Source organism: Melospiza melodia, chromosome 5 (assembly GCF_035770615.1).
Source record: "Melospiza melodia melodia isolate bMelMel2 chromosome 5, bMelMel2.pri, whole genome shotgun sequence".
In the NCBI taxonomy this organism is placed as follows: domain Eukaryota; kingdom Metazoa; phylum Chordata; class Aves; order Passeriformes; family Passerellidae; genus Melospiza; species Melospiza melodia.
In genome coordinates this window covers 78,460,122-78,480,581 of record NC_086198.1, presented here as the reverse complement: position 1 = coordinate 78,480,581, position 20,460 = coordinate 78,460,122, and the positions used below count along the sequence as shown (strand labels likewise).

The 20,460-nt window shown below is 37.0% G+C and overlaps 1 protein-coding gene across 6 annotated transcripts in view; it reads left to right on the top strand.

Moving 5' to 3' along the window:
• The window catches only part of SORCS2 (sortilin related VPS10 domain containing receptor 2), a 536,381-nt gene that overhangs the window by 415,985 nt on the left and 99,936 nt on the right, over positions 1–20,460 (top strand). For all 6 annotated transcript variants that reach the window (XM_063157566.1, XM_063157565.1, XM_063157563.1 and 3 more), the window contains 2 exons: positions 9,410–9,574; positions 14,282–14,355. In XM_063157566.1, coding sequence (XP_063013636.1) covers positions 9,410–9,574; positions 14,282–14,355 — 239 coding nt within the window. The remainder of the gene's footprint in view (positions 1–9,409; positions 9,575–14,281; positions 14,356–20,460) is intronic.

Here is a 20,460-nt window from a genome sequence, read left to right as displayed (position 1 = left end):
ATGTTACAGCCTCACGAGCCACTGCAAAAATCTTGTAAGGGCAAAAGCAGTGATAAGGCTGATGTTTTGTTTGGATTCTGCTTTAGATGGCATCAGTCCCAGGGTCTGCAAAATGGTCACTTTTCAGAGTTCTATCTGACTGGGATCAGAATTGTACCCCAAGACTAACCTTGGTTTCATGTTTTTAGAGCTCTGTGTAGTTGCTTGTCTTAGAAAGGAAAAGAACAATATTGCCTGGATTTTCTTTTTCCATATCAGTTATAATTTGTAGCTGAATCTCTAGCAATGTTCTTGGCAGGAGAGAAAGCTCCTGAAATCTTCCTTACTGTTTTCTGTGTCTAAACACACTGCTAGGAGCCAAGCTCATCAACTTTCCATTTCCAGTAAAATATTATGTTAAAATCAAACAAGATAGCAAGCAAACACATGCCTGTTTTAATTACAAGCTTTTAAGGAGGATTAAATGTTAGTAAAATGAGAAAAGGGTATTAGTAGAAATGTTTGTTCATTCATTTATTCATGTCTGTATTCACTTTTAAACTACTCATTAAAATGTAGTGGAAAAGAGTCAAAATAACATTCTCAGGAACAGATAGAAAAAATAACACTTGCCCCTAAATTTTTCAGATGTAGCAAATGAGAAAGAGCATATTATTTCTATTTCTGAGCTGGTTTGGGTGATGTGCAGACTTTTCTCTCTCATATGTGTGAGAATGTGTGCAGAATTGCCTAAGGTTTAGTAATAATAGCATTCAACTGGGATGAGGCCAGGACTTGTTCCTGCAATTACACATATGAGTGCTCTAACAACTGATGAACAAAGAGGGTATCTCTGCCCCAACAAATATTTTTAACCACGTGCATAAGGTGGAGCATCCCCAAAGGGAGCTGTTCTCTCCCCCTAAGGCCCTCATGGGCCCCAGGAATCATACTTGTAAATCTGATGTAAGTTCTCAGCAATACATTTCAGTTATGGAAAAAAATATGCTTTTCAATAGAAAAAATATTTTAAACATTCTCTTCCAAAAGCACCAGTCAACACCACTCCCAAGTACACCCAGAGAAAACTAGGACAACAGCTACCAGGTATGTCAATTTACTGAAATCCTACCTCAATATCAAATGGGTATTTTACAACTGCAAAAAATGTAAGCCCCAGCGGAGAAAGGTTTATTATCTGCAGTGCTGCTACAATCAGCCACAGTAGTACTGTATGCTTCTGAATATAAAAGCTCTATTCTTCAGTGAAGTCCTTTTTCTATTAATGAGATTCACCCTAATGGGACCAAAAATTACTTTAAAAGACATTTTCTTTCTGCTTTTCAAGGGTTTTTTTTCCAGTCCATTTGGACTGGATATCAAAGATAAGGGGAAATATTTCAATAGCAAGAGCTTTTATAATTAAGCTTTGTAGCCTACATAATGGAGATATGGCCAAATTCAAGTGAAAAATAATTACTGTTTTTCCAGCATTTGCCTCTGCTCCTGTCCATTTTTTCTGTCTCCCATTTTCTCCTTCAAACCCACATAATCTGTTGTGACTTAAGTATGAAAGACTTGCTCAGAGCAGCTCTTTCCCCCAGGTTTGTGTTTTCCCTCCTAGTCTAGGGGAGAAGACCTGTTCAATCTTTAACTATACCCAGACCTCCTTTCGGGTGAGTTCCTACACTTTTCAAAAGGGATCAGGAGCTTCCTGAAGGAAAAGAACTTTAACAGCTCATTTCCTAGTCCCAGCTACCCCTTTAGGTGTGAAAATGGGCAAAAGCAAAATACATGTGAGACACTTCTGAAACACTTTGCAGATGATGCTAAGACAGGCAGGATATTTATTGTTTTCCAGTCTTCAGGAGCTCCCAGTCACTGAGTCTTTCAAAGCTCTCAGTGATTAGAGTCAGCAGCTTCAGCAGCTTTGGAGGTGGCCCATCTGGTTCCTTGACTTTGTTTGTGTTTGCAAATGTGTATATTCACACTCACACACACATACACACACATTTCTTACCTACAGGTTTGGAAAATTCTACTTATTCTTCATAACTTCTGGCAGGGTTATTAATTACCTTGATCTCCATAAAAAGTGCTCTATAAAACTGGGAGAGAGAGGAGTAGGTGTGCTTGAAGTTGATGCCTCAGCTGGTGTTGGGGATGTCTTGGGTGCATTATGGGAAGACCTTTGCCTGTGAAAACACCTGATGAGTATTTGGGATTGGAGGGGGGAAACTGTGTAAAGAGAGATTCCCCAGAGCAATGTTTTGAGAGCTCATTTTTGTAGTCTTCCCAGAAAATTCTTATACAGCCTTATAACAGAGCTGAGATTCATAGTAAAGGACCACAAAGCATACCTTTAATATTTTTAAGACAGAAAAGTGTTTATCTATTACAGAAGATGATGAGGTCCTGATCAATCCTGTATGAGTGATAATTTTAGCCACCACAACTGCCTTTTTTACTTCATGTTTTCTCCCTGTCACTAATTACCATCCACGCAATTTCTCTTTGAGCTTAGTGCAGATTTTGCTGTTGACAAATTAATGGCTGGTGGCTAGGAACTGTTTGAACTGTTTCTTCATTAATTTAGATCAAATCACATACTGCAGTCATTTGTTGTGCATCCATTATCCTGTTTGGAAAGCATTGTTTTATATTTTTGTTCTGTGATGTGTTGAGGCAGAAAATATTTGCAGTTTAGTTGGAGGTCTACAATATAAGCTCTTGAATTCGATTAATCTGTGAATGCCTAAGCTAAAAAGGTCAATGTGTGCATGGTTTTTTCAGTAAATACTAATGTTTCTGGAAATATTGGTGGGATAGAGTGAAACTTGCCCATTTCTGCTTTTAATGCAACTTTTTTTCTCTTCTTCTTTCTTTTTTCTTTTTTTCTTTTTACCTCTTAGACACAGAAAATGTTTTTGTTTCATAGGCAATATAAAACCAGTTTAGGGAACATTTCCCTGCTGTGACAAGAATTGGTGCTATGCCTTTCCCAGTGCTATTTCCCTCTCAAACTGCTGATTTAGAGCATACTGGAAAAGACCATCTGATTTAGTTCTTGGTACACTGGAGTGCATTGATTTAAACCCTTTAAACCCAAACTTTTGAATATGTGAACAAACCTTTATGGGGACCACCCCTCAAAGCATCTCAACATTAAGTTTCGCCCACTTTGGATGTAGGAATCTACAAGGGATACATCAAATGATCACTTTTGCTGAAGAATTAGCAATAGCCAGGCTGACATTGGACTTTGCAAGAAGACCAAAGGACTCTTCTGTTTTTACTGTGACCTTTGGCATATTCATGCCTTTCTCAGTATCTGGCGGAAATTCCTAATTTGCCTAATGTGTGCCAGTTTTTTTGAATTCTCAGGCTGGCAGCATGCTCTGAAATGTTTTTGAAGAGAGCATTTCTCAAGAAAATTTGCACTGTTATGGTAGTCAAGTGGCAATGATGTTTTGGTTCTAGCAGGTTACAGATGCATGAGGTTTGTTCCTGTGGAGGGTTTGGGATCAGCTTATGTATCCCTACCCTTCTCTAAGTGAAGAGACTGATGAACTGAGTTGTAATTGCTATTCCCTAGAGACTTGGCATCATCAGCCCCTTTGAGGTATTTAGTTCAAAAGATCTAGTTGCTAACAGGGCAGAAATTTCATTCTGTTCATCAACACCACTCAGAACATTCATAGCTGTTTCTCTGCAGGCATTCATTATTATGATATGTAAGCACCCTCAAACTTGATTTCACTATGGTGAATGCCCTAAAGGAAAGCTATCTGTTTCAAAACTATTTTCTTTTATTATTTGATTATATTATTTCAGGCTTGCTTAGGTGCAGTGTTAGCCAACTGTGCTCTGTTCAGTTCCTCTGAACACATTTTTCTATTAAGGTTCTAACTCTGATGTTCACTCCCTCTTCAGTATGTCATATATAACCAACTGCTCCAGTTGCTAACCAGCTTATTTTAAGATCCTGACCTCTAAATATTCATTCCACATCCTAAAGTGCCTAATATGTTGCTGATACTAGACAAAAAATATTGCGCCTCCTGTTGTGATATTCCAAATGATTAATGAGCTGACCACAACCCAGGGGAGAAGAAACTATGATACATTCTTTCCATTAGCTCCACCAGGACAGCTTCAGATGGGCTTTGATTGTGTCCTGAGATTATGTGATTAGTGTAGCAAATAATTCTCAGGAATCATCCTTAATATTCTCATTTTCCCCTCCCTTATGGTGTTTCTCCTAGAGACTAGTTGCTGTTTTGAAATGCTTCTGTGTGACAGCTTAAAAGGGATTCTTCAAGGGAAAATAACAGTTCTAGATGAAGCTGTGAATGCTTAACATGAAAAGTAAAATACTGTTCTGGGGTGTATGTAAATTCCTTTCTATATGTATTCCACCCAATTCAGTTGGACACAGAAACAGACTTATTAGATCCACTCATAACTTAACATTTGTGAGGAGTGATTTTGTAATGCATCTTCCTGGGAAAATCTACAAGATTAAACTGCTATCTGGGAGCCATTTTATTTTACTCTCTGCTTGGAATGACCTTGGGCTGATTTTTTAGGTATTGTTTTTCACCACTCTGAGAGTAAAGGGACTATATTTCACTCTCACTTAGACACTCTTGAGTTATCAGGTCTCTCATACCATCTAAAATAAAAATTATAACCCTTTGCAGTCCACTTTGTGTGTTTTATGAATGCTGCCTGAGAAGCAACATCTCATTTACAAGTGGCACCAGAAGCTTTAGTAATCTTCCTCTCAGCCAAGTGTATCTAATAACACATGAATAACATAAATTATAAACCCAAGACAAATAGATGAGTTAATTAGTCTGAAAAACGTTGAGGGTGTGATTGCAGTGCTGTGAAGCTCTGTGAATGCTGCCCTGAGATTGGCACTGCTGGCACAAAGGCCATTTCCCATCAGAGCTGTGCAGGCACAGAGGTCTCTGTGATGGTGTCACCAGGTGATGCCTGTGCTCAGAACCTTGTCTCCAGTTTGGCTAAGCACCTTCACCTAGGCATTAGCACTGCATTTCTTCATGGCTTTAAGGGGAAGGAGGGCAGATTTAGATTGGATGTTAGGGAGAAGTTCTTTACTGTGAGGGTGGTGAGATGCTGGCAAGAATGTTGTTCATAGTAGTTGCTGATGAGCCCTGCCTGGAAGTGTTCTATGAAATTATTTGACCTCAGTGGGGATGGTTTATGTGTTCATATCATTAAGGGTTTTTTCCCTGGAGTGGGTCCAGCATTCTTTTGGATTATATCCCCAGAGATGAATCCTTATGTCCAGTGGGAGTTCAGCCTACTGGGGATGGCTGAGAAATGATAGGTTCTTCCTGGCCATGCTTGGCTTCTCAGTGCATGTTGCTGTGGGCTTAAATGAAGAGTCTCTATTTTTTCATTTCTTACTCTGCCCAAAGGAGGTTTCTTCCTTCAGGGTCAGCATGGAGTGGTGAGGAGTGTCTTCATTTCTGACCTTATGGAGTATTATAGAATTAAAAAATAGTGTCTCATCTCTCACCACTTACTGCAGAAGTCTCCTATAGCAAGTCAGATTCTGTGAGTGTAGAAATTTATTAATCATGGGCATTTTTACTTTTTATTTTTTTCCTTTGTAACACGAGAGAAATAGAAAGGAAAATAAAAGATACAATTAAAATTAAGATCAGTTACTGCAGTTGAAAGAGACAGCACAATTGTAATATGTTAGAAAATTGCCTTGTTTTAGAGAAAGTGCTGATTAAGATCAAATTTGTCTTGAGTTTAAATTTTGATTGGACGTAAACTGAGGGGAGGGGGGTTATATTTCAGACACAGTGCAAATGATGCATGTTAATATCCTCTGTTTATTGCCACTTGAAATTGCAGCATAGCTTTGAATTGCTGCCAAATCTACAGTTAAGACTCCCAAGTAATCACTATGATTATTCCAAATCTTCATGGTAACAGTGAAAGAAAAAGTCTGATATGCAGAGAACTGTAGCCTAAACCATCAGAATCTTTTCATTCTTTGGGGCTCAGATTGTGATTCCACTCATAGTAGGAATGGTTAGACAGGCATATTGGCCAATCAGTCTTGAAAGAGTGATTAAACAAATGGATTTAATTATGTTATTTTCAGATTTGTTTGGTTTTTCTGTTAACTCCTGCCTCACTGACTTTTTCTGTAATGAGGAAAAGCATGGCTTTTATTTAGTTTTGGAATGGTTGAATTCCTATATTGGCATGGTGTGGTACTTTCCATTTTTATCGGATTTTTTTCCTTTCCCCTTTGTTCATCTATAACAGATACTATTTCTACTCTTTGTCTTTACAATCCATAGGGCTGTTTATCCATAGGGCTGTTTATCTCCTTGAAATATATATATATTTTTTTTTTACTTCTGTGTAGCTACTGGCAGTTGTAGACTTACATAAGACCTGAATGTATACACGTTATTGTGGTTTGCTGGATGGAAATTATGTACTGATGTCTGAGATAAACAACATAATGTAAAGCTACAATTGAAAAAAAACAGCAGAATCTCACAGGAGTGAGAAATGATATGGAAAATGTTTATAAGGAGCTCAAATTTATCTGTGCTTAAAATCTGTTCTGGTTTTTAAATACTCGGTTATTCAAGGAAGAAGTTTATTTTGAGGTAAAGCCATCACTGCTAGCTGGCTCTCCAGACAGTATGTCTCAGTTGCATCCCTTCATCAGCTGCTTGCAGGAGGGTTTTGCTACTTGTTCCACTTACAAAGTAAATAAAACTTGCTATGGAAAGCATCTAATATGGATACAATATTTACTCTGGAGCATTTTCCTAAATAACTAGTGTTAGCCAGCAGGCAAGTCTGAGCACCCGGTGTGTTAGCTGTGGGAGGAAATCTGTATGTCTGACACATAATGATCAGTTTAAACTATTGGAATATAAATCACAACACTGAGGGAAATTCAAAAATATTTATTTAAATGAATTATGATGTGTGTGAATAAAAGAATAGTTAGCAATCCTGCCATATATGCTTGCAAGTCTACAATCTTTAGGCTGTTTTTAAGTGGATTTAACTCCAAAAGATACATAATATTTTTTGAAGGACAGCATTAGCAAATATCACAGTGTGTTTGCATTACATTATAACAAACATTTTTCTTATGATTTCAGTGCTGTTGAGTCCACATTATGAAGCTTGGCCATGCCTATATTTAAGCCTCATTAACAGTGAAAACCACTCCCTATTTTATGCATCTCATTCCTTTATTATTTTGAAGCCATAATTTTGATATCTTTGGAAGTGTAAGATTTATAGGGTCAGGGGAAAAAAAAAAAAGCAAGGGAGTATTTCTGTGGTCCAGAGATTACTGTTCTGGTCTAGCGCAGTTGATGCCTTTTCTGGGAAGCAGGTCCTTCTCTCTATGTTCTGGTCACGAACCAACAGGAATGAGCACTATGTACCTCTCTCAGCAGGAAAATAGTTTGAATTTATTTATTTCCAAGAGAAAATAGATATTTTAAGCCTAAGTCACAGACGGGAGTCTGGCAAGTAAGTACAGATGTCTGTGTTTGGCATAAACACTTCTTCACTTCCCCTTGAGATGCAGGCACAGGGACAGGGCAGCACATGGCAGCCACATTAAATTTCAGGTTCATGCCATGCCTGCTGCAGAAAACCTAAAAAATGAGTGTGTCACAAGAATCTCTGAATGCTGTATCTAGGCCACCAGCAGCTACTGGTGGAGTGTAGATAGCAATGAATTAAACAGACACTGAAGGGACAAAAAGCCCAAGAGACAGAAAGCCATTGGATACAATAGAAATAAGAGAAGGCATTTGTGAAGGTGTCATTTACAGAGACTTTCCAATAAAAATGTAATTTTCTTTCTCTTGGGTAAATTATATCATTAAAAATACAAGATTTTACAAAGTAATGGGTTATTATTTTGCTCTTCTTACTGACCTAGTCATGCAGCTAATGGAATAGATTTGCCTTAATATGTGCTTTAGTGTGGGATTTCAGCACTGGATCATGAACCCTGAAGTATCTGCAGTTATCTCTCTTGTTCAACAATGTACTTCAATAAGGGCCCTATTTGAGGTATATGAAAGCCCTAGAAATTAGTGCCACTGTGTATGTGCTTCAAGGAAAAGGGCACATGCTTAAGTTACTTGTCAAATTGAAGCATCTGTAAATGTTGAATTTATAGTTTTCCCCCCAAGACCAATTGCAGTAAAAGCTCAGCCCAGCTGTCATATCTGTATAATTCATTAGAAGTTTCAGAATTTTAACTTCAGCTCTGCTCTAAAACAGTGACTACATTAAAACTGTACTGTTTTTGTTAATCTCTTTCCTTCTCTGTATTCACATTATTGTGATTCTGTTTGCATAAATCATTGCCATTTATCTCTAAGCAATTTACAGTCACTGTATCACAGTGATCAGTATTCTGTGGTGTTTTCTGCACCATTTGCTGAATATTCTAAATACATTTTGAATTAAGGATTTTTTTTTAATTGTTTTTGAAATATGAGCTAGAGAGAGCCCAGTTGGACTTCAAAAATCCAGTTTGTTTGCAAGCTATCAGTTGATACAGGCAGATTTTTGAATGACAACTGGACTTTTTTGATCTGGAAAAAATAATCAAAATGGATCCTCACATGGGCAGTTTTAGAACTATGATGTTATAGCAAAAGGTGAAGAAGTTAAAATTACTGAAATTCTAAATAAATTATGTGGGGAGAATTTCTTTGTTGCTTAAAGCTTAACATAAAGATCACCCAAGGAAACAGCTCAAGATATTATCTTGAGTCAAGGCATTATTTGGACCTGAGAAGTAAATGCAGATGATTTGTTGGCGTATTCTTCTGTGTCAAAGTGAATTGCCTTTTTATTCAAAATTTGTCAGGAAGAGAAGATGATGAAACAATGGAGAGATATTATAAAGAAGTTATTACTCCTCAGTCATTCTTCTGCTATGGCAATGATTGCTTTTTCATTTAGTAGCCTCACTAGATAAAGAGATATATTTATATAAACATGTTAAAATAAGTCATTACTGATAGTATTTTTCTTTTTTTTTTTTTTCATTAGTCCGGAGATTTTATCATGTGGCCTCATGACCTTTGTATTAGCACCAAAACCCAAGACAGTCATTCTGAGCAGAGATGAGAAGCATAATCAGTTTGGTGTGGATTCCAAGAGAAGTCATAGAATGTAACATTCACAGGTTTGGTCAGGGAAGATTAATAAAATCTTAAAATCCTTTTATCTTAGGTGATTTGAGTTTCTTGTCTGCATAATTTTGATGTGTAAGATAAGATGTGTACAAAATCTGACATTATTACAAAAAGACAAGGCTGTGTTTTCTGTTACAGAGAAATCAGGCTTCTGAAGGCTTCTTGTTGTTTTTGTCTTTTAGATAATTCTTGTAAGTTCTTCCCATAATGACCGTGACCAAAGCCTTTTCATAAGCACAGATGAAGGAGCCACTTTCCAGAAACAACCCATTGCTTTCTTTGTGGAAACTCTCCTTTTTCACCCAAAAGAAGAGGATAAAGTACTTGCTTATACCAAGGAAGGCAAGGTAAGGCTTGAAGATACAGCATTCCTTTGAAATTTAGGAATTGCTCTATTAAATAAAGTAATTCTGACATGCTGCTTAGTGTTGGGTTTTATGAAATAACAATTGCCCAGAAGCAAATCATGTAGTGGTTTCTTAGATTTATTTAAATATTTATTTAATTGATGTCCAAATCTATGTGGTTATGGTAGTTTCAGTCCTGGCATTTTCAGTTGTTATGGATGTTGGGAATATTTATCCTTCTGCATAATACAGTTAAATAATAATGAAACATGCTCCTCCCTTGAAAGTGACCATAAACAATTTATAGTACAGTAGCAAGTTAATGAAGTTGAAATATTGCCTCCACAGGCTGTTCATAGAATATAAAATAAACTCATACAAAACAAGCTACACACTCACATAGAAGAATAGGATTTGTGGAATCAGTGACTCTGTAGAAATGTACGATAATCATCTCCCTTATAGTGGCTTTGTACCACTTTCAAATTCAGGAGCTGTTACTGTTTGTTAATTTTTACCGTCTTTCAGATTTTTTGTGGTTAAACTGTGAAGTCGGTTTTCTGGGTGGGTTGGGCTAAGCACTGACGGGTGTGCACACCATCTCTAAGGGCGTAGCTCATCTCTTTTCCACAGTGCCAAAACTGCAGCTGCAAACTTTCTGTTATTCCAGTCCTGGTAGCAGCCTTGACTCGCCTCTACCATTAGTCCTTTTTTTAAACTTAAATTGGTAAACTCCAGTCCATTTTACCCTCATCATACCTCACAGAAAGTGGTTGTTTATGTGGTGAGATTAGTCCGAGAAGCTGCACATACTGCAGCCAAATACTGCACTGATTCCAGTGATGTTATACCAAGTCACCCTTTTGGACGTGTTTTTGAATATGTAAGTTAACAGCTCATCCCACACCAATTCATGTTTACAGGGGTTTGCAAATAAGGGTAGAACTAGAATAAAAGCATAGCAAACCAAACTAAGTCACAAATTACACCAAATATTTTACTTTTGTTTGGTTTGAAATCCTAGCACAATTACAAATAATTTGAATGCATGTTATGTAAATAAAATGCATCAGGGAAGCCTGAAGTAATGAAAAGCCTTTGTTATGAAAATATTTTTTTTTTCAGTTTGGCTTTTGGCTTTTATTCCTGACAGTAGATATAATTACTGAATTTTTTTGTAGTTACAGAGTGGCAGAATCATGAAGTGTAAGAGCCCAAAGGGTATGAACTGGTTGTCCAGCCCACAACAAGTGGGTAGAAGTATTTGTCAGAAGAAAGCAGGAGGTAGAAGTACAAAGTGAAGCAGTTGGTTTGTGTTTTGATCAATTAAGCATGTTAGGAAGATTTTTCAGGCATTTTATAATTGGATAATCTCCCCAAAGGAGTGAAGCTACTATTTGCCATGCTTAAAATATAACTGGACCAAAAAAAATAAATAAAAGAGGAACTATAAAAATTATTCAGTAAGGAATAGTTTTGCAGGAGTAGCTGGAAGGGTTAGGTAATCTGATAGACTTTTCTCAGGCTTTCAATGACACAAAAAAGAGTCAACCATAAAGACTTCCTTGACAAGTCCTACATCTTTACCTTGGATGTGTAGGAATGAAGGATGCCTTTGACTATAACTGGGTCAGTAACCTGCTTATGTTTTGTATGAAACCTGATCTATTTGGTCTAGAAGGGAGAGGAAGATAAAGTGATGTTTGCAGAGAAGGAGTTGAAAATCAAAATTGCAACTTGACACAAGAAAAGGTCACTGTACTAAAATCAATGATCGTGAGAGATAGCGTTGATCTGAAATTGCCCTGAGGAGTCAGTACACTCTAGGTTTTTGAGTTAAGTAACTTTACCTTCCCTAAAAAAGGTAGTGTCAAAATATAATGCAATCTAAAACTCTAAACTGGAGGAACTATTAGCTTCTGTTACTCAAATAATTCCTTACAAAGGCACTTTGTAAGAGACTGCAAGGAGACTGCAAGGAATCAGGTCCTTCATAAATAGCAGTCAGCAAGGCTTCTTTGTCTACTGGAGCATCTTGGCCTTTTTCACAACTTTTGATTCGATTTAGGGCTTATTTCATATTGCAAAATATGCGTTGTTCTTTCATTCAGAACCCTAGATTCTGTTTAAATAAATCTCTAGCCTCTAGCTGACACCATAAATGAATGCAAATCCAGTCAATGTGGTTGGATTAATCCATTTACTGCCTCAAATCTATACACTCTTTTTCTGGCAACCCCTCAGTTATAATGAATAACAATCATCTATTTGCTGAGCCTACATAAATGCTTCTAGATTTTTTTAAAAAATTGTCAAGGATGCAATGGATTTAATTTTTCACTTGGAAGCAGAAAGGATGAAGTAATGGCAAAACAGAAAAATATTTTCAATATTTTTAAAATGCTTCTCCACATATTTATTGAACAATTGAGCATAGGCAAAATTATAAGACCTATTAGACCTGTTTGCTTCAGCCAGAGATTTTAGCTGTCTACTAATATAACTGTTTTCACATCCTATCTAATCTCATTTAATAGTTTTATCATAAGTGCCTATAAAAAAATACATATGGATCACTAGGGTTTTTTAATGCAGTAAGTTCAATGTGTACATAAGTTATTTTTTATCTCCGTGTTATTTTTTATATATTTCATATACTGTGTCAGTTAAAATTTCATTTGAGTTTGAATATGCCTTATTAGTCCTACTTCACTCTCCTTAACAGTGAGATTGCAGGGCCCAAAATGTTCACTCAGAAGCTGCCAGACTTTGATCTTAAATGTGTGTGTGAGCAGATAGTTTGGCTTTGGGGAAGTGGAGGTGGATTTGGTTTGGCCTTTGGCTTCCCTTGTACAGGTGTCTCTGTTCAAAGAGCAAGAATCTTTCATTTTCTGCTGAAATTCACTGATGACAAAAATATATCCCTTTGTTCATGTGCCAGTGTTGTCCCTAATCCTAAACAGTTTTCTTCCTTCTTGCTGGGAACATCTGAATTCTTGGCTTTCTTTGCAGCTCAGACAACAGGGTTAGGATAGTGCATTAAATGATCATCTCTCCCAGATTTAAGCAGTCCACTGAAGGAGGTTACTCAGTGAGCAGGGACTGTTTAGAAAAATGGTAAACCCAATGGTTGTCTTCTCTGCAATGCCTGTGGCCACAGGTGTTTGAAGAAGTGAGCAGCTCAGGTTCTTCACCCTGCTCAGTCCAGTCCAGTTCATTCACAGCCACATCCAACCCGCCAAGGAGGTTGCTCAGAGCAGGATGTTATAAAATACCCTGATTGCAGCAAATCCTAAGCCACATAAAATTAATAGCAAAAATTTAGCCTCAAATCAGGAGCCTGGCTCTACAGCCCTATCATTTAGATCTGAGGATGAAGAATTTTTGATCCCAAATCATTTCTCTCTGTGCATTGACTGGATCAATGAACACTCTGATTGTCGTTTCCTACTCTGTGGTCTGTCTACTTTAATCAAGTGTGCAATGGAAGGAAGCCCAGTTATTGTGAAGTGCAGATAACTGGGAAATTCTCTTTTATCTCTAATTCAAACTTCAGTAAATTTACCCATACAGTTTATGCTGCATTACCTCAACCTTTATCTTTGCATATTAATATTGCTGTTTTTCTATAATAGAACATAATACAGAACTGTGGGGGCTTTTTATCTTTTGTCATTGAACCTATCATTTTAAAACATAAACATTCCTGACTACTCCTTTTAAGATACTTTCCCCCAGAACATTCAGTTACTGAATTGGTGAATTCTACATCAGAGAAGAACAGTTTTATTTGCCTTTTTATTCCTCTTATTAGATATATCAAGAGAAAACCCATCTTATGTAAATTTGATCAAATAAGAAATGCATGCAGACAGCGGGGGGCTTTAAATCTGTCTTTTCAGAAGTCTGATAGAAACTTCCTATTTTAACTAGAGGAAACACATATTGAAGGCAAATGCTAAAGGAAGGAGATTTATTAAGAGCTATTTTAGATCCCACATTATGCTGGGGGAGAACATCTTTCATCTGCAGTTTTGATATCCACCCATATCATTAGCATTTGGGTTTTTTTGCCAGAGGGGAACTGTTTGTGGAGAAGGTGGAGCTGGAATCCTTCTCCTCCAGGCCATTTTGTGCCTCTGTGCTGAAGGACCACTTCTCGTGGGTTACAAATTAGTGTCTGTGGAGCAAACCCATAAGTGCATCTTTCATCAAATCTCTTAAGCATTTCTGTAATATATTTTGGTCCTATTTTATCAGAGTTTTAAATGCACTGACTTCCTAGCTTAATTAGTTTTGATGGCATTAAGGCTTGAAGCATAAAGGAAACATTTGTTCTTCTTTGGTCAATGAATGGGAAGAAGGAGAAGTGCCCTTTCTACCATCCCTCTTGTGTAACCATGCTGAGGTAAAAAAAAAATCTGACCCTAAATGAATTGTGTTTTCACAGTAAACAAAAAGTCATTGTTGCAGCATTTTCTTTATTATAGACGATATTTTAAAATAGTTTCCCTATGAAAGGCAGTTACTCTATAAAACAAGGTACTGAGCTCCTGGTAATGTGTTTTTGGGCTTGTTTCATTTTTTTTCCTTTTAATTTGTGTACAATTTGTCTTTCTAATAGTGATATAGGGCCTGTCTTTGAAGATGTACAGTATTATCAGTTTCCTATAATCTAATTTTTCACCTTCTTTTCTCCTTTTCTAGATTTATGTATCTATTGACTTGGGGAAAAAATGGAATCTTCTGCAGGAACGAGTTTCTAAAGATCATTTCTTTTGGTAAGAACTCTGTTATTTTTGAAATAATAAAATGAGCAAAGAAAGTATTTAATTCTCATCCAGAAGATGTTTACAGAGGTATGGATGGGGATGGTGTGAGCCTTGGCATCCTTTGCAGATGATGGCAATGTTTCTGTATCCTCTATTGCAAAGTCATACTCATGCCAGGGATCATGCTGAGTATCAGCACATGGAAGGGTTATAGGCCTGGATCTGTGGAGCCCAAGATTTAAAGAAAGCTGCAATGTTGAATGAAATTGCTCTCCATTTTACAGGTGAAATTGATCTTTAGAAAGGAGAGGAGTCTTTTTGCAGAGAAAGATCTATAATTTTTTTTTTAAGAGAGGCTGAAACATACCTACTAACTGGAGTCATATATACACTTGCACCACTAAGAAAACTGGTGAAAATGTGACTTTATTGAGAACGTATATATCTAATTATTTAATTTTCAGCTCAAGTGTTGTGCAGGTATCTCACATTGTGTATATGTGTCTCACAAAGTATTTAAGGAGTGATTTAAACAGGTTGACAAAATGTTTGAAAAGTTATTTGTTATTGTCCTTATTTTAACAGATAATTTTTTTAATGGTATAGCTTCTTTAAAACCAAAATTAAACTTTTGATAGTGTTTCAATTAATTTTATTTTTTAAATTGGTCAATTTGACACTCCCACCTTTCACATTTAATTTCAGTGTGTAAGTACGTATTTTTTTATTATACATTTAAGTTATACTACACTAAACACTTGTGTTCCCTAAATGGCTTTTAACTTCTAAGTGGACTCTGATCCTTGCCAGTTGTGCAAAGTAATAATTGGAATAATAATTCCACATATGTCTGTGGAAACGTATCTGGCTTTTGGTGGTAATTTTGTGGTGTGCTGGGGGTGTTGCCAGTATTGCAATAGATGCCTGATCTTGGTTTCATCTGTGACCCTCCCAATTTTTCATGTAGTCGTTTCACTCTTGTGTTGAAAAAAATACTCATCCTGGCCCCACTTGAGGTAAAAAAAGCGACAGAACAAAACTTGCACAAACTGATTACAAAGCACACAGAGGTGTTATGGTGCCTGCAGATACATGGCCACTGCCAAAGCATAATTTGGTGAGCCAAGGGCGTGCTGCACGTGTGCTGATGCTGCTGCTGCAGCCAGGCAGGGGGAAGGTTGTGTCTGGGGCAGGGGCACAGGGACGGTTCAAACTCTGTCTGAAAGAGCTGGGAGCACAAGACCTAACCTGCCCTGCTGCCCCGTTGGTCTCATTAGCCCTGGGCACAACACACACAAGATTTTTCACATTTCCAAGTGCCTCATTTTCAATCTGCAACCTACTTATTGCCCATAATTTAATATAAGTAGCCTATGGTTCGGTTGTAGAACATTCATCTGATTTATTCCAGTTGCCCTCAACTTCATCTGCTGAAACAGTTGAGTTGAGCAGACACTTTCTGCTTACCTGCTCCTGCAAAGTATAGATTTGGACAGCTATTGAACAGCTTATTTCTGCACAGCAGATGGAGTTTCATAGGCCATACACTTTGCAGGTCTTTTAAATACCCTGTGGAAAGGTATGATTGTTTTTAAGTAGCACTGTGTGTCAGAAATGTCATATCTGCCTTATAACCGAGATTATATGGGATGTAAATCATGAGGGCGTGTGGTTATGTCTTTAATAAAAACATTTTAAAAGGCATAAAGTCTGGAAACCATCCAAGTCAATAACAGGTAAGAAATAGTAGTGGGAGCCTCTCTCTCACAGACTATTTCTATTGGAGTTTTTGCTCATCTGACACTTAGCACACTTAAGTTATGAAAAATACAGAAAGCCACTGAAATGTGTCTCAGTTTTGCTCCAACCCAAATAATTTGTCTCTGTTTTCAGTATGTAAAGATTAAGGCCTTTGAGGGCATGTTTAATATTAAGTCTGTATTTTGCTGTTTCCTTATGTTTCCTTATATCATTTGATAGGAATAACTCCAATGTAGTTCTTCAAAGTCATGGTTGTTCATAAATGTCACATTCCTCACAAATAAGAATTATAAATTTGAAAATTCTGTACATTTATAACCAGTAGAAATATTTTTAGGGGGTTGTTTTTCTCTTTTCTATATCACCAGAGTGATTTCTCTCAAAAACTGTATCAGCCAGCAACAAGGGTTTGGAAGCAGATGTTCAGCGCATCACTACCAAATTATCCTTCTCATAAACTTACATAGAACAAAGATCTATATTTTACTTCTTTCTCATATGGAAATTTGCAATTGCTTGCTTTCCAGCGGGAGTTTGTCTGTCGTGTGAGACTTTCCAGTATTTCATGGCCTTTGTCACCCAAATTTTCTGAGTGATAGATAGAAACAAGTGTTTGGTCATTTTCAACAGATGTAAGAATTGGGCTTTGTAATAGCTTGACTGTAAGGACAAGTCTAGTGTTGTTTTCCTGTCAGTGTACATCTGATGTGTTAAAAATATTGTGCCAAACTAATTGTACATCTCATGATAAATGAGGGCATGTCTCTTGCTGATCGTGGTTGCCTGTGCCAAGAACATTTCACTGGGCAGATCTTTAGCAGATGTTTCCTCTTTGATTTCAATTTGATCTTTGCCACTGAGGTTAATAATATAGCCTAAGATTTTTATTTCAGTCTGGTAACTACAAATATTATCAGTCTTAATATTTTCCTGTGCTTTGTAGAAACCATTTTTCCTGTGCCTCCAGAAGCAGACAGATCTTCATGCATTTCCTGAAAAAGCTTTTCTTTCTCTTTTCAAAAAGAAATGAAGATCTAAATACAATTAATTTCATAGATGTGTTATGTATTTATATTAAGGGAAGGTCAGTCGAGACTGAGTATTCTAAATATTTATGTTCAGAAACATATTATAGATTTATAAGCAAATATATTACTATCATCTTCAAGGGCTTATTTGCTTTCCAAGTGTTCTTGATCCTTCCTTAAATATATTTTTAGATTTTATGTGTGGAATTTGATCTTTCATGATAGTGAAATGGAAATATTATTGGCATCAGTGGAAAGTGTATACAACCATCTCTAATTTAGGACCACAGAATATTTTCTTCTGTGATACGGTGTGATCTTTTCTCACACCATCGTAGCTGATTTTTCTATTTGATTCATTTATTCTTTTGGAAGAGAAAGCTGGCTAACCCTTCATAAGAGCTGGTCTTCTCCTAGCATTTTAGGAGGCAAAGGAGGCTTCCCAGAGAGCTGGTTGATGCCCCAGGCCTGTCAGTGTTTACGAGGCATTTGGGCAATGCCATCAACCACTTGCTTTAAATTTTGGTCAGTGTTAAATAGGTCAGGCAGTGGGACTGGAAGGTTATTGTCAGTACCTTCCGACTGAAATAGTTTATTCTACCCTATTCTAAAACCAAAGAGTTATAAAGCAAAATAATGAGAGGCAGATTTGAAACTAACAAAAAATACTGTCACACTGTAATTAAAAAGAATTGCATCAACACATAGAAAGTAAATCTTATATTTCTGTATAAATACTAATTAGCAATTTTTTAAAATTTTGAGCAACTTCTTTTTCTGTAAAATTAAGAAACTTTACTTGCTTTGACCAGTTTTACTTGTGCCTACAAACTGCAATTGCCCAATGTGATGATTTCTGTTTAGGAGATGTTATAGCACCCATCCTTTATAACTGATTTTTTTTCAGTTCTTGGTGCATTTGTAGCATGGAATGCAATGATATGAGCTATCCCAGCCAAACATCAAACACCCACCCGTTAGATGGTATATAACTGCTTTTGTGTGTGAAGCCCATTTTGAAAAGTGCTGCATTATGTGGTAATCCTTGAGAAGAAGAAAGAGTAGTGGCATTTGGGATTCCTCTAGGTCTGCTGCTATTCTTCTCAAGTCCCCAAGGCTTATGCAGCATTGAAAAATACTTTTGATTTCTCAAAATAGGTCTCAGTGATACATTAGCAAAGAATAGATTGTGAATCAGCTGTCTACACCAGCACAAATATACCCTGGGATGGTAAGAAATGAATTGGTAATTACCAGAGAATTAGGCTCAACACATTTCTTTTATGACTATCTAGAGCCTTAGGAATTCTTTATCCTTGACTCACTTGGATATTTGGATCCTATGCTATGGGCATCTGTTCTTATTTTTAGCTACAGGTCTTCCATTTTCTTGAGAGGTAAGAACATAAAAATAAAAAATGATGAGTTTATTTTGATAAACAGTTGTTCTCCAGGGACAAAGTTCTGTTTTCATAATGAAATTCCATAGAGATACTCAGTCACAGCTGTACCCATTTATGTCAAATGTAGTGGGTGCCTGGCTGTTCAAGGGTCGGGTGAAAGAGAGGATTTCAGCCATGTTATGTCCTGAAGGAGAGAAATGCAAAGAGGATTTCATTGAGCCTTTGTAACTGAATTTTTCACTTGTGTGTAAAGCCAAGAATCTGTATGGGCAGTTATTCTTATGTTTGACTTAATCACTTGAAAAAGGTTTTGTTTTTGTTTCTGTGTGATGAAGTGTGTGACTGGTTCATGTGGCAAGGTTTGGTAGCAGGAGTGTTCAGAGCTTCTGTGGGATGAGATCAGGAGCTGCCCTCATGTCAGACAGCTCAAAGGAAAACTCTCCACTGGCCACACTGAGCCTGTGGGTGAGGCTGGTGGTGCCTCTGTGATAAGAGATTAAAGAAAGAGTAAAAAGTGCACAACAGGTGTGAGAATATGTGAGAGGAACAGCATTGCAGCCACCAAGGTCAGTGCAGAAGGAGAGGGAAGAAGTGCTCCAAGTGCCAGGGCAGAGACACCCCTGCAGCCTGAGGTGAAGGCCATGGTAAGGCATTATTCTACCCTGTTATTCATAAGCAATAAATTAAATTACTCTTCCCCAAATCAAGTCTGTTTCACCTGTGACAGTAATTCATGAGTGAGCTCCCTGTCTTTATCTCCACTCTTGAGCTTTTAATTATATTTTCTCTCTCTGTCCTGCTAAGATGGAACAGAGAGAGAGTAGCTTGTGAGCATCTTGTGGCCAGCCAAGGTGAACCTAAGGCAGGGAAAAACCACAGTAGCTCTTCTGTTTGGACAAACATGGCTGGAAAAACATTTTTTAGGCATAGGAAAAAAACTATAACAGAACATGCTGGCTGTGTAAGGCATTGACTGAATCATTAAAGGTGTGTCTTTTGAAGTACATGGGAAGGCAGCAAGGCCTGAAACACAAATCAGTCATAAGCAGATTTATTTTTAGGCAATATGAATCAAATAATAGGTTTTTCTTCCTAAATAACCAGCTTGCCAAGAGTCAATGCCATTTTAAACTAAAATGAAAATAGTGAAAATATTTGTATATTTTTGATCTGCTTTCTAAGCATGGAAGTGCCATTAAGCCATTTGCTAGAAATCAGGGAACATGTTACTTTTTGGATAAATTTTATATTCCAAGATTATGCGAGGAGCAAATTGAGTCATCCAGGAAGTTTTCAGATGGCCTTTTTTGGGGGCTCCTGCACATCAGCAAGCATGGTTGTCTGGATTTGGTTTTGTTTTCAGATGTCTTGTTTGAAGTTGTCGCTTCATTAATAATCACCCAAATGAACTGCATCAAATGTTTAACAATGAAGGGATCCACTGGAGGTAGGGAAGACGTTTGTCCAGAGCAGACTGTACTTATTAGTGTTTGCAGACAACTGATCCCCTACAAAATGAGCCTGGACTACTGGAAACAAAGGGTTTCCTGCTTGAAGTAAAATTGAATCATAATTATTATTGAAGGGACTGATGCTTATGATTTACATTTTGAGATGTGTACTATTACATTCAGTGGTGATTAACTGAATCATGGTATTCATGATAATAATAATGAATATGGCATAACTGTAAAATTTCGGGTCAATATTGGTGTTTTCCTAATGCTGCACTGAACTAAAGGAAGAAAATATTGGGGCATTTAGGGAAAAATAGAGTTAGTTATATAAAAGAAAAGATGTTATTAAAATAATACCAAAAGTCTCTCATAAAACTTTTAACAGAAAATTCTAAATTCTTAGAATTTCAGTATAGTTATTTAAAACTACAAAATATCTAATGTTTGTACCATGAAATATACCTT